The 13,265-nt window shown below is 39.2% G+C and overlaps 1 protein-coding gene across 12 annotated transcripts in view; it reads left to right on the top strand.

Moving 5' to 3' along the window:
• The first annotated feature begins 11,756 nt into the window (after positions 1–11,756).
• Positions 11,757–13,265, top strand: part of LOC147916840 (uncharacterized) — a 181,599-nt gene continuing 180,090 nt past the window's right edge. For 11 of the 12 annotated variants that reach the window (XR_015552474.1, XR_015552472.1, XR_015552470.1 and 8 more), the window contains exon 1: positions 11,757–11,904. Coding sequence is in view for 4 of the 12 variants with exons in the window: in XM_087432147.1 (XP_087288273.1) it covers positions 11,795–11,904 (110 nt within the window). In the remaining 8 variants the exon portion in view is untranslated. The remainder of the gene's footprint in view (positions 11,905–13,265) is intronic. The other variant, XR_015552475.1, reaches the window with a different exon arrangement.

Here is a 13,265-nt window from a genome sequence, read left to right as displayed (position 1 = left end):
GCCACACGGTGTTCAAGAAAAATGAAGTCAAAATGGGGTGAAATAAACTAAATGCCCAAGATAGACAAGCATGCCAGTATACCAACATAGAACAGTCTCTGTGGTGACATGGGAATGCAAGGAAATTAAATGAATTCACGATGGGGTAAAAAGTAAAGCAGAAATTCATATTAGAATGGCTCTATGGAAAAGAAAAAAAAAAAAAAGAGATTTCCTTTGGTCATAGTCAAAGATGAATCCTCTGTAAATTACAAATTTTTAAACTATTCCTTATTTTTCAAAATTCAGCCTCAATGTCTCTCCTTTTTTGAGTTTCTTCTGACTTACCCAGGTTTGTGTTTATTTGTATTTCTAGACATACAAAAGTCCAAATGATATTATGCTCGTGAGTCTCTCCCACCTGACTGTGAGGTGTGGACAGCGACTGGGCTCACCATTGCGTCATTGTGTTTGTAGTCCCAGAACGGTGTTGCTGGTTCAGAGAAAGCATTTAGGAAATGTGTTTGAATGAAAGCACTGAATGCATTAAAAAAACACACTTTAACACATTCTAACTGGAGGATCAGCAGAGCATCTATCATCAATAATGTTACTAAATCAACAGATGTGCTAAATGACTTGGACTTAAAAAAAATCTGAGAAGGCAACCTTGCTTTAATTTAATTTGAGGGCATGTTTACACTCACACACACACACACACAAACACACACACACACTGTTTTTCAGACAAGTTGCTTTGGGGACAATGAAACTGAGCTTTACATAGTTTTGTAGCACCAAACACATAAGTGACTATGTTGGGTGAAATCTTTCATACCATATCAAAATATGTCATAAACCAAATCTGTATCCTATTACCAATTAGATTAAGAGTCTGAGCAGGAACAGAAAAAAGCTGCCTTTTTGGATAACATGATTGCTTGAAATTCACATTATCTTCCCTTGTGATCCCCACAGCGTTTCCAGGTAGTTTGGTTTCCGGGCCTCCGCTGCAGCATTCTGAGGCTTCAGTGCACGGTGGAAGGCGGCCATCTTGCGGGGCAGAAACAGCAAAATGAAACAGAGCGTAGCCTGCAGCTTCAGGGGCAATATGTGTGAATTGCTGATTGCAATTTCTTTACTTCCCTCTCTCCCTCCGTCCCTTCCTCTGTCTGTCTGTCTTTCTTCCTAACACTAATAGGCAAACTCCCATCAACATTCCTGAGCCTTTCAATCGCTTGATTTCTGCAGTGATGCATGCCCAGACCCCTTATGTCCACCTTCACCCTGCTCTGTTTTGCCTAAGAAATTACTCAAATTCTAAAAAGAATAAGGTGATCTAGTATTAAGTTTCCACTTACTAGATTATAGACTCTTAGAAGGCAAGAGCTCTTCCTGGCCTGGAGTAGAAAATGCATCCTGGCTGAATGAATGAGTAAGCGAATGAGAGAGCAGTTCTCTTCAGTTAGGTATTATCTTTTGCAAATTCCTTCTGCAAAACAAAATACTCCCCCCAAAGGTAAAAAAAAACAAACAGTGTTTCCCCAGATATCCTCTGTGGAGTATTGTTCTCATTGGATACCTTAGTATTTAAATTAAAATAAATTAGGAATACTGCAAACAACTTTAAACAAAATCAAACAATTTTCTTAAACAGAGGACACATCAGAGCTTCCAATATTCTAATACCCTAATCATGAATTTCTAAGATAACTCATGATATACAGTATTTTCAAAATTTATTTGACCATGGAAACTTTCTTGGTGGAACAGTGGACAGGAGAGTGTTTTGGGAACTCATTTTGAGAATCCTGTCTTAAATCATTACTGCAACAATAATCCGCATATATTCAGCATTTGGAATGTGCCAAGCCCTGTGGTAAGTGTTATAGAGATAAATAAAAGAATGTTTGCCCTTGAGGAGCACAGGTGCACACAGAACAGATAAATTTTGGTGTCAGATTGCAAATGATTTAACAGAGGTGTGAACTGTGTGCCCAGGTAACAAAATGCAGAAAGTAGCTGACCCAGGAGGAAATTAGGACTCTTGTAAAGAGAAAGTAAGCTAATTCATTAGCTGCTTTTCTTATAACAAATGGTATCCAGGCACCCTGAAGGCACCTGGAATGAAGGAAGGTTTTTCTTGAGAGCAATGAGCAGAAAAAACAGAGGTGAGACGTTTGATTGCTTCTTGCATTTGCGGGCTGCCATTTCTGCCTTTCATGAGTGTGCCACCACCACTTTCTTTAAGGATGGAGAGTGGCTTAATGGACAAGCTCTGGACAGAGAGTCAGATGACCAAAGGCAGTACACATTTTGTGTTATTGCTTTTCCAACATCTATTGCTACTTGTGATAATGGAGCCTCAATTTTTTTAGGACCACCACTCTTCCTCCACAGTCCATCCATGTGGTTCATGTGGGCTCATGCTACTTTCTACTCAAAGGGTAGGTACGTGGCCTAAGCCTAACTAATCAGCATATTGCATCTCCCTGCACAGAGTGAGTGATTCATGTCATGATTCAAGCCAACGAGGCTCAATGTTTGCTCAAATATAATGAAACTCACATGAAAGGGAAGCTCTTTTTCCATTAGACTTCAGGCTGATGGAATACAAATCTGAAGTTTCCAGGGCAACTCGGTGGCCAGAACCTGCCTGGGACTAAAGCCAGGAGAGTAGTGCTGAGAGATGGAGAGGGAAGGACACCTGTATGTCAGGTTTGGGCATTTGGATCCAGCTTTATTTGAAACTACTCATGAGTTTCTCGTTTATACAATCAGCTACATTTCCTTTTCTTTTAAGCCCATTTTTGCCTTTTGCCACAGAAAGAATATAACAGAGTTGTATTAACTCTCTGCTAAGTAGCTGTGGCCTCATGTCAAGTCCCAGCCTCTGAACAGGTAAAGGCCTTAGTTTCCCCATCTACAATATAAAATGATTGGACTAGATAAGTAGATTTCGTATTTTGGTTTCGAATATACTTCTTTTTTAAAGAGAGTATTATATGTTATATCAATGTATACAACACATACAGTAAAATCCTTCTATTGAATCAAAAGTATGGGTTTCCAGAAACCTGCTCATATGTCGGTAGATAGCAACTTAAAATCGCGGGACAGTATGTCCTCTAAGATCTTCCTAGCTTTAATAGTCTATGATTCTGATTCTATGAGGCTTTGTTAATATCCATGTGAATGTTTCAGAATGAAATTCATAAAGTTTGAGGGGTGATTTAGCTAATAGGGGGATGATGAGATGGCTACTAGTACAAGAAAATTCCATAGTTGGGGAAGTATTCCAGAGTAAATTCTACTAGTGTACTAGTAGCAGCATCAGAGTATATACTCTTGGCTGTGGTTATTAACTGTGTTTCATTTATTTCCCTGGCTGAGCAGGGAAATATCTGACATGTCCATTATTTTGTGTGTGGTTGATTGGTTCTACCAAGAGTTCTGATTGAAATGGTTGGGGAGCAGTTCTTTTACCTTGTATGTGAGCAAGACCTTCATTTCTAAAATGGATTAAACCAATATGCTGAGTGATCCATTTATTCTTTTCACATTGCATTTGGATTTCATTACCAGAGAAGTCAAAAGGCCATTTTCATTTTGGACTCTGGAAAGGTTATTTGTTACTCATGTTTTTATTTCCCAGTTCTTAGTTTTGATGATGAGGAAGAAAAAAGAGAACGCTAGTAGTTTTTGATTACTCTCACCATGAATTCATTATTTTCTGGCTATGCCTGCTGGGCTTTAGACTCTAATTGTATCTGTCAACATGGTAAAAAACATTTGGATTTAGTAAGACCACGATAGACTGTTTGAAATTGCCATTTCAGAAGGGGAAGCTTCAAATCTTTGGAAGCCTTTCTAAGCTTAAGGTAAGCACAACATAATAAATAAAATAACTTTTCACTATAAAAAAGTAAAAAAGTTGGGACCGGCCAGGTGGCACAAGCGGTTAAGTGCATGTGCTTCGCTGCGGCGGCCCGGGGTTCACTGCTTCGGATCCCGGGCGCGCATTGCCGCACTGCTTGGCAACCCATGCTGTGGCGGCGTCCCATATAAAGTAGAGGAAGATGGGCACGGATGTTAGCCCAGGGCCAGTCTTCCTCAGCAAAAAAGAGGAAGATTGGCAGATGTTAGCTCAGGGCTGATCTTCCTAACAACAACGACAAAAAAAAGTAAAAAAGATATGGAAAAATTTTCATGACGTTATTTTTATGGATTAACCTTGGCCATGGCTCTAAAAGATAATAATGAAAATAGTGATAGTTATAATAATGATCCTAATAACTCAAAAGTTTCGTCTACCTAAGGCTATTATATTGGCAATTTTGATTTCAAGTAATGGAGTCTACATTTTACTCCAAGAAAATAAACTAAATTAATCCTCCTGGTACCTGGTAGAAAGCCTTTATTTGTTTAAATCCTATTTTTATAATACCATACCTAGTGCCACTACAGAAAAGTACTTGATAAAAGCTTCTGGTTATTAACATTCAGAACAGTTTTTGCTCAAAAAACTTAACATGAAAGTACTTAAGAATTTAAAAACTTTTAGGGGAAAAATGTAAGCAAAGTGGCTGCCGCTGAGTGAAACCAATGGCCTCTAAAAATGCCTTTTAGCAAACAAAAGGCGTAAGTACAGTATATCCACCTCCTCTAAGTTTATTCTTGGAAACAGAAGAATAAGATTACCAAAGGACATGATAGAGTAAACTTCCTATTTTTACGTATTGTTTTTTTTTAAACCAGGAAGACCTGAAAAAATATTTGAGAAACTAATGATCTGCTATTAACTTATTCGTTTTTGTCTATCTTTTAACCAAGTTGACAAAATGTAGTCATTACTTCTGAAAAAATGCTTCTCTTCTTTCCACCTCTCTTTGTGCAAAAGCATCAGATACGTTGTTGTTTTGCCTTCAAAAGTGACCTTCTCTTTTTGCAACTTCCAGTAATACTCTAAGGTCAATACTTACAAGAGGCACATGAATTTTAGAATTTTTCTGTCTGTGGTAAATGGGTGGCATTTTGCATGTTTACTATTATAATACAAAATGTCTTTTAATGTTGTGAAGAATACTTTCGTTAGTAGCCAGTTTGCTCATATTTGTACCTTTTATACTTCAAGAGATTTATCAAGGGACATCACATTTTGGCCTATCATGATATTCCTGTTGTTACTGGAAAACACATAAAAAATACTTCTTTGTCATTGTCTTCTAGTGAAATGAAAAATGGATTTATTGGGAAAATATACTCGATATTTTATATGTGATCTATTCATAAGTCAACAAATGATTAATATGAGCATATTAAATAGCAGAGACTGGTCTAGACTCTGGGAATAATGGAGTGAAGTAAACAGACAAACATTCCTGCCTCCAAGAGGACTTACATTCTGGTGGAGGAGACAATTAATAAGCAACCAAGTAAAACATGCAGTGTGTCAGAGGAAGACAAGAGCTCTGGAGAAGAAAAGCAAGAAAGGGGGTAAAAAGGATGAGGACAAGGTGGAGGAATTGCCGTATTAAATAGAGTGGCCCAGGAGAGACTCGCTGGTGAGCAGAGACCAGTGAGGGAGAAAAACGTTCAGATTTGTGTGATTTTTTTTGATTAGTGTCTTATCTCCTCTACTACACCGGAAGCTCCAAAGGGACAGAGTTCTATGTGTTTTTGTTTGTTTTTTTTTTTTTTAATTTTTTGTTTATTGCAGTAACATTGGTTTATAACATTGTAAAAATTTCAGGTGTACATCATTGTACCTCTATTTCTGCATAGATTACATCATGTTCACCACCAAAATACTAATTACAACCCATCACCACACACATGTACCCAATTATCCCTTTCACCCTCCTCCCTCCCCCCTTCCCCTCTGGTAACCACCAATCCAATCTCTGTCCCTATGTGTTTGTTTATTGTTGTTATTATCTACTACTTACTGAAGGAAATCATACGATATTTGACCTTCTCCCTCTGACTTATTTCACTTTGCATCATGCCCTCAATGTCCATCCATGTTGTCACAAATGGCTGGATTTCATCGTTTCTTATGGCTGAGTAGTATTCCATTGTGTATATATACCACAGCTTTTTATCCATTCGTCCCTTGATGGGCACTTAGGTTGCTTCCAAGTCTTGGCTATTGTGAATAAGGCTGCAATGAACACAGGGGTGCATGTACCTTTGCAAATTGGTGTTTTCAAGTTCTTTGGATAAATACCCAACAGTGGAATAGCTGGATCATATGGTAGTTCTATCGTTGATTTTTGAGGAATCTCCATACTGTTTTCCATAGTGGCTGCACCAGTTTGCACTCCCACCAGCAGTGTATGAGAGTTCCCTTCTCTCCACAACCTCTCCAACACATGTTGTTTCCTGTCTTGTTAATTATAGCCATTCTGACGGGCGTGAGGTGACATCTCATTGTAGTTTTGATTTGCATTTCCCTGATAGTTAGTGATTTTGAACATCTTTTCATGTGTCTGTTGGCCATCTGTATATCTTCTTTGGAGAAATGTCTGTTCAGGTCTTTTGCCCATTTGTTAATTGGGTTGGTAGTTTTTTTGTTGTTGAGATGCATGAGTTCTTTATATATTTTGGAGATTAAGCCCTTATCAGATGTATGGTTTGCAAATATCTTCTCCCAATTGTTAGGTTGTCTTTTCGTTTTGTTGATGGTTTCCTTTGCTGTGCAGAAGCTTTTTAGTTTGATGTAGTCCCATTTGTTTATTTTTTCTATTGTTTCTCTTGCCCGGTCAGATGTGGTGTTTGAAAAGATGTTGCTAAGACTGATGTCGAAGAGCGTACTGCCTATGTTTTCCTCTAGAACTTTCACAGTTTCAGGTCTTACATTCAAGTCTTTAATCCATTTGGAGTTAATTTTTGTGTATGGTGTAAGGTAAGAGTCTACTTTCATTTTTTTGCATATGGCTATCCAGTTTTCCCAACACATTTGTTGAAGAGACTTTCTTTTCCCCATTGTATGTTCTTGGCTCCTTTGTCAAAGATTAGCTGTCCATAGATGTGTGGGTTTATTTCTGGGCTTTCGATTCTATTCCATTGATCTGTGTGTCTGTTTTTGTGCCAGTACCATGCTGTTTTGGTGACTATAGCTTTGTAGTATATTTTGAAATCAGGGAGTGTGATACCTCCAGCTTTGTTCTTTTTTCTCAGGATTCCTTTAGCTATTCGGGGTCTTTTGTTGTTCCATATAAATTTTAGGATTCTTTGTTCTATTTCTGTGAAAAATGTTGTTGGAACTTTGATAGTGATTGCATTGAATCTATAGATGGCTTTAGGAAGTATGGACATCTTAACTATGTTAATTCTTCCAATCCAAGAGCACGGAATATCTTTCCATTTCTTTGTGTCTTCTTCAATTTCTTTCAGAAATGTTTTATAGTTTTCGGTGTACAGATCTTTCACCTCTTTGGTTAAGTTTATTCCTAGGTATTTTATTCTTTTTGTTGCAATTGTAAATGGGATGGTATTCTTAATTTCTCTTTCTGCTACTTCGTTGTTAGTGTACAGAAATGCAACTGATTTTTGTATGTTGATTTTGTATCCTGCAACTTGACCATATTCGTTTATTACTTCTAAAAGTTTTCTGGTGGATTCTTTAGGGTTTTCTATATATAAAATCATGTCATCTGCAAATAGTGACAGTTTCACTTCTTCCTTTCCCATTTGGATCCCTTTTATTTCTTTCTCTTGCCTGATTGCTCTGGCTAGGACTTCCAATACTATGTTAAATAGGAGTGGTGACAGTGGGCATCCTTGTCTGGTTCCTGTTCTTAGAGGGATAGCTTTCAGTTTTTCACCATTGAGGATGATATTAGCTGTGGGTTTCTCATATATGGTCTTTATTATGTTGAGGTACTTTCCTTCTATACCCATTTTATTCAGAGTTTTTATCATAAATGGATGCTGGATCTTGTCAAATGCTTTCTCTGCATCTATTGAGATGATCATGTGATTTTTGTTCTTCATTTTATTAATGTGGTGTATTACGTTGATTGATTTGCGAATATTAAACCATCCCTGCATACCTGGAATAAATCCCACTTGATCATGGTGTATAATCTTTTTAACGTATTGTTGTATGCGATTTGCTAGTATTTTGTTGAGGATTTTCGCATCGATGTTCATCAGTGATATTGGCCTGTAATTTTCTTTTTTTGTGTTGTCCTTGTATGGTTTTGGTATCAGGGTAATGTCAGCTTCGTAGAATGAGTTAGGGAGCTTCCCCCCCTCCTCAATTTTTTGGAAGAGTTTGAGAAGGATAGGTATTAAGTCTTCTTTGAATGTTTGGTAGAATTCACCAGGGAAGCCATCTGGTCCTGGACTTTTATTTTTGGGGAGGTTTTTGATTACTGTTTCGATCTCCTTACTGGTGATTGGTCTATTCAAATTCTCTACTTCTCCTTGATCCAGTTTTGGAAGATTGTATGATTCTAAGAATTTATCCATTTCTTCCAGATTGTCGAATTGGTTGGCATATAGTTTTTCATAGTATTCTCTTATAATCTTTTGTATTTCTGAGGTGTCTGTTGTAACCTCTCCTCTTTCATTTCTGATTTTACTTATTTGTGCCTTCTCTTTTTTTTCTTGGTGAGTCTAGCTAAAGGTTTGTCTATTTTGTTGATCTTTTCAAAGAACCAGCTCTTGGTTTTATTAATTTTTCTATTGTTTTTTGGTCTCTATTTCATTTATTTCTGCTCTGATTTTTATTATTTCCCTTCTTCTACTGATTTTGGGCTTTGTTTGTTCTTCTTTTTCCAGTTCCTTTAGGTGCATTGTTAGATTGTTTATTTGAGATTTTTCTTGTTTGTTGAGATAGGCCTGTATTGCTATAAACTTCCCTCTTAGAACCGCTTTTGCTGTATCCCATAAATTCTGGTATGTCGTATTTTCATTTTCATTTGTCTCCAGGTATTTTTTGATTTCTTCTTTGATTTCTTCATTAACCCAGTCGTTGTTCAGTAGCATTTTGTTTAATCTCCATGTATTTGTGGCTTTTCTGATTTTCTTCCTATAGTTGATTTCTAGTTTCATGCCTTTGTGGTCAGAAAAGATGCTTGGTATTATTTCAATCTTCTTAAATTTATGGAGACTTGTTTTGTGGCCTAATATGTGATCAATCCTGGAGAACGTTCCATGTGCATTTGAAAAGAACGTGTATTCTTCGGTTTTTGGATGGAATGCTCTGTATATATCTACTAGGTCCATCTGTTCTAGTGTGTCGTTTAAGGCCAATGTTTCCTTATTGATCTTCTGTTTGGATGATCTATCCGTTGGTGTAAGTGGAGTGTTAAAGTCCCCTACTATTATTGTGTTACTGTCTATTTCTGTTTTTATGTCTGTTAATAATTGCTTTATATATTTAGGTGCACCTACATTGGGTGCGTAGATATTTACAAGTGTTATATCCTCTTGTTGGATTGTTCCCTTGATCATTATGTAATGCCCTTCTTTGTCTCGTTTTACAGTTTTTGTTTTCAAGTCTATTTTGTCTGATATGAGTACTGCTACCCCAGCTTTCTTTTCATTGCCATTAGCGTGGAGTATCTTTTTCCATCCCTTCACTTTCAGTTTGTGAGTGTCTTTAGGTCTGAAGTGTGTCTCTTGTATGCAGCATATATATGGGTCTTGTTTTTTTATCCAGTCAGCCACCCTATGCCTTTTAATTGGAGCATTTAGTCCATTGACGTTTAAAGTAGCTATTGATAAGTATGTACTTACTGCCATTTTTTAACTTTTTTTTTTTTTTTTCCTCAGTGTTTTAGTAGTCCTTCTCTGTTCCTTTCTTCTTCTGTACAGGATTGATGGTCACTTTAGTTTGACCTCTGTCTGAAAGCTGTACTCTTTAACTACCCTCCTCCCTCCTTTTATGTTTTTGATATCATATCCAACCTCTTTTTTGTGCATTTGTATCCATTACGTTCTAATCGTGGAAATAGATAATTTTTCCTATTTGTGGTCTTCTCTTTTCCCCTTAAATCAGTCCCTTTAACATTTCTTGTAACACTGGTTTCTTGGTGACAAACTCCTTTAATTTTTGCTTATCTGGGAAAATTTTGATCTCTCCTTCCATTTTGAACGATAACCTTGCTGGGTAGAGTATTCTTGGCTGTAAGTTTTTTCCTTTTAGCACTTTAAATATATCATGCCATTCTCTTCTAGCCTGTAAGGTTTCTGCTGAGAAGTCAGCTGATAGCCTTATGGGGTTTCCTTTGTATGTAACTTGACATTCTCTTGCGGCTTTTAGGATTCTCTCTTTATCTTTAATTCTGGACATTCTGATTATGATGTGTCTTGGTGTGGGCCTCTTTGGGTTTATCTTGTTTGGGGCTCTCTGTGCCTCCTGTACCTGGATGTCTGTTTCCTTCCTTAGGTTAGGGAAGTTTTCATCTATTATTTCTTGAAATAGATTCTCTGCCCCCTTGTCTCGCTCTTCTCCTTCCGGGACACCTATAACACGGATGTTAGTGTGCTTGATGTTGTCCCAGAGGTCCCTTAGACTGTCCTCACTCTTTTTAATTCTTTTCTCTTTTACCTGTTCACCTTGGGTAATTTCTTCTAGTCTTTCTTCCAGCTCACAGATCCGTTCTTCTGTATCCTCTACTCTGCTTTTGAGTCCCTCTAATGAGTTTTTCATTTCCAGTATTGTATTCTTCATTTCTGATTGGTTCTTTTTTATATCTTCCATTTCTTTGTTGACATTCTCACTGAGTCCATCTATTCTTCTCCCCAGATCAGTGAGCATCCTTAACACTCTTAGTTTGAACTCTCTGTCGGGTAGGTTGCTCATTTCTGTTTCACTAAGTTCCTTTTCTGGGGTTTTGTCCTGTTCCCTTACTTGGAATGTATTCTTTTGCCTCTTCATTTTGCCTCTTTCCCTGTGCTTGTGTGTACGTATTAGGTAGGTCAGCTACGTCTCCTGCTCTTGGATAGGTGACCTTATGTAAGTGATGGCTTAGGAGGCTTCCAGTATGCTTCCCTCAGTTCTCAATGTTCCAGGGGTGACCCCTAAGTGGGCTACGTGTATCCTTCTGCTGTGGCCTGTTTGCTCTCCCTGTAGGCGCCCAGGGAGGCTGAGTTATGCTCCTGGCCAGCTGTTGTAATGCTCAGCTGCTTGTAGTTGTTGTGGGCCCTTCAGTCTCTTTATCAGCTGTGGGGAGCCCCAGCACAGTTGGCTGCAAGTTCTAATACCACATTTGTGTTGCAGTATTTCTTTTAAGTGAGTAGGCCCCCACCGTGGCAGGTTGTTAGGCTCAGGGCCTTACAATTGCTGTAAGCCTCTAGCCTATTAGGTCTCTTGTCAGCTCTCTGAGGATTGCAGCTGGGTGGGGCTGGCCTCAGGCACAGGAGCACCCAATTGTTTCAGGTTTTGGAAGGTGGAGCAAACCTCCTATGTGGGTCTTTGAGAAGTACAAGTCTTCTGTGGCTGAGAAGCCCTGCCGCCCACAGGTCCACACACACAGTCAACACAGTCCTGCCCCGTGTGAGCGCCCCGACCTCCCCAAGTGGACCCAGTCTCTCCACGGCGGGAGCCCCACACACTCTGCCACCGCCCCACACTCTCCACCCGCTCCTTGTGCACACTCTGCCCCGCTCAAGTCAGCTCAGTTGCCAGGCTGCAGAGAATCCAGTCACCAATCTATGCAGGCCCACACGTTGCCTGAGGGCTTGTTGTTGGGTGGGGCTAGTCTCTAGGTTGGGCTGCCTGCCCTGGCTGAGCTGGATTAAATCGGTGCTCTAGCGGGTGGGGCAGACCCTGGGCTAGCAGGTCTCAGGGAGAACTCCAATGGCGTCTGTGTCAGCACGCTCACACCAGGCCACAACAATGGCCGCCGCCAATGTCCCAGTCCCTGGAGAGGTCTCACCCCTCACCGAGATGCACTCAGGGCCTATTAGGTGAGTCTCTTGTCACCGAAGCACCGTGCACCTTTCTTTCTGGTGATTTTAGGATGCTTTCTGGAACGGGTGAGTTTGTGCGCGGGCCCTTTAAGAGCCAGTTTTAGTTTCTTTGTGACCCGGGTTTTCTGGGGGTGCTACCCAATGCTTTAGCAGCAGGCAAAGTCAGATATTATGCTGCTGGTCTCAATTGTGCTGGGTCCACAAAATGCCCACAGCGGGGGCGCTCCCCGGCTCAGGGCCCCGCGCCTCCAGGGAGGCTGCGTACCTGTGAGCTGCTCCCGGCGGCCGTGAAGCTGGCGGCTTGTGAAGGTGGCGTTTTTCCTCTCCAGAAGGGAGTCTCTGCCTCTTCTACCCCAGTTAGGATTGTCCGTTGTTGCAGGAGTTCCTCTTATCCAGTTTTCAGTTCTGTCTCAGGGGTAATTTTTCCACGAGTAGTTGTAAATTGGCTGTGTCCACGGGAGGAGGTGAGTTCAGAGTCTGCCTACGCCGCCATCTTGACTCCCAAGCCCTATGTGTTTTTATTTACTGCTATATTTCAAGGTCTATAACAATTACTAAAATATAAGTGCTCAGAAATTTGTGTAATGCATGAATAAACCTTGTATAATAGAGTCTAGAATACTCAACTGTGAAAAAATGGCATTAAGAGCTATAAACCAGAAAGATAATCTATGGGAAGAGTTAATGCAATAAGTAAACTGTATAGTAAGGAATACTACAGTTCAGAGTCATTGCGAGAATTTTCTGCAAATTCAAGGGAAGCCAGGGTCCAATATTCAAATATATTATTTGATAAAACAAAAATTAATGAGATGTTTCCAGAATAAAATTTTAGAAACTGTGTTATATAGATCACTCAGTGCAATATTCCATTAAAATAAGTTTTATGTAATTAAAAATGTTTAGGAAGTTATTTAGTGCAAGTTATATTGTGGATCTCAACAAGCTAATTCTAATGTTTATATGAAGAGACAAAAGACCCCGAATAGGCAGCACAATATTGAAGGAGAAGAACAAAGTTGGAGGACTGACACTACCCAACCTCAAAACTTACTATAAAGCTTCAGTAATCAAGACAGTTTGGTATTGGTGAAAGAATAGATGAATAGATCAGTGGAACACAATAGAGAACCCAGAAACAGGTCCACATGAATATAGTCAACTGATCTTTGACAAAGGAGCAAAGGCAATACAATGGAGAAAAGAGAGTCATTTCAACGAATGTTGCTGGACAAATGGACATTCACATGCAAAAAAAATGAACCTAAGCACAGACCTTATGCCCTTCACACACAAAAAATAGCTTAACAACAATAAAAAAGAAAGTGGACAAAGGTTCTCAATAGATATTGCTCCAA

This window comes from Ceratotherium simum, chromosome 6 (assembly GCF_057802395.1).
Source record: "Ceratotherium simum simum isolate JZ-2026a chromosome 6, ASM5780239v1, whole genome shotgun sequence".
Classification (NCBI taxonomy): domain Eukaryota; kingdom Metazoa; phylum Chordata; class Mammalia; order Perissodactyla; family Rhinocerotidae; genus Ceratotherium; species Ceratotherium simum.
This window is presented reverse-complemented; position numbering and strand designations above follow the sequence as displayed.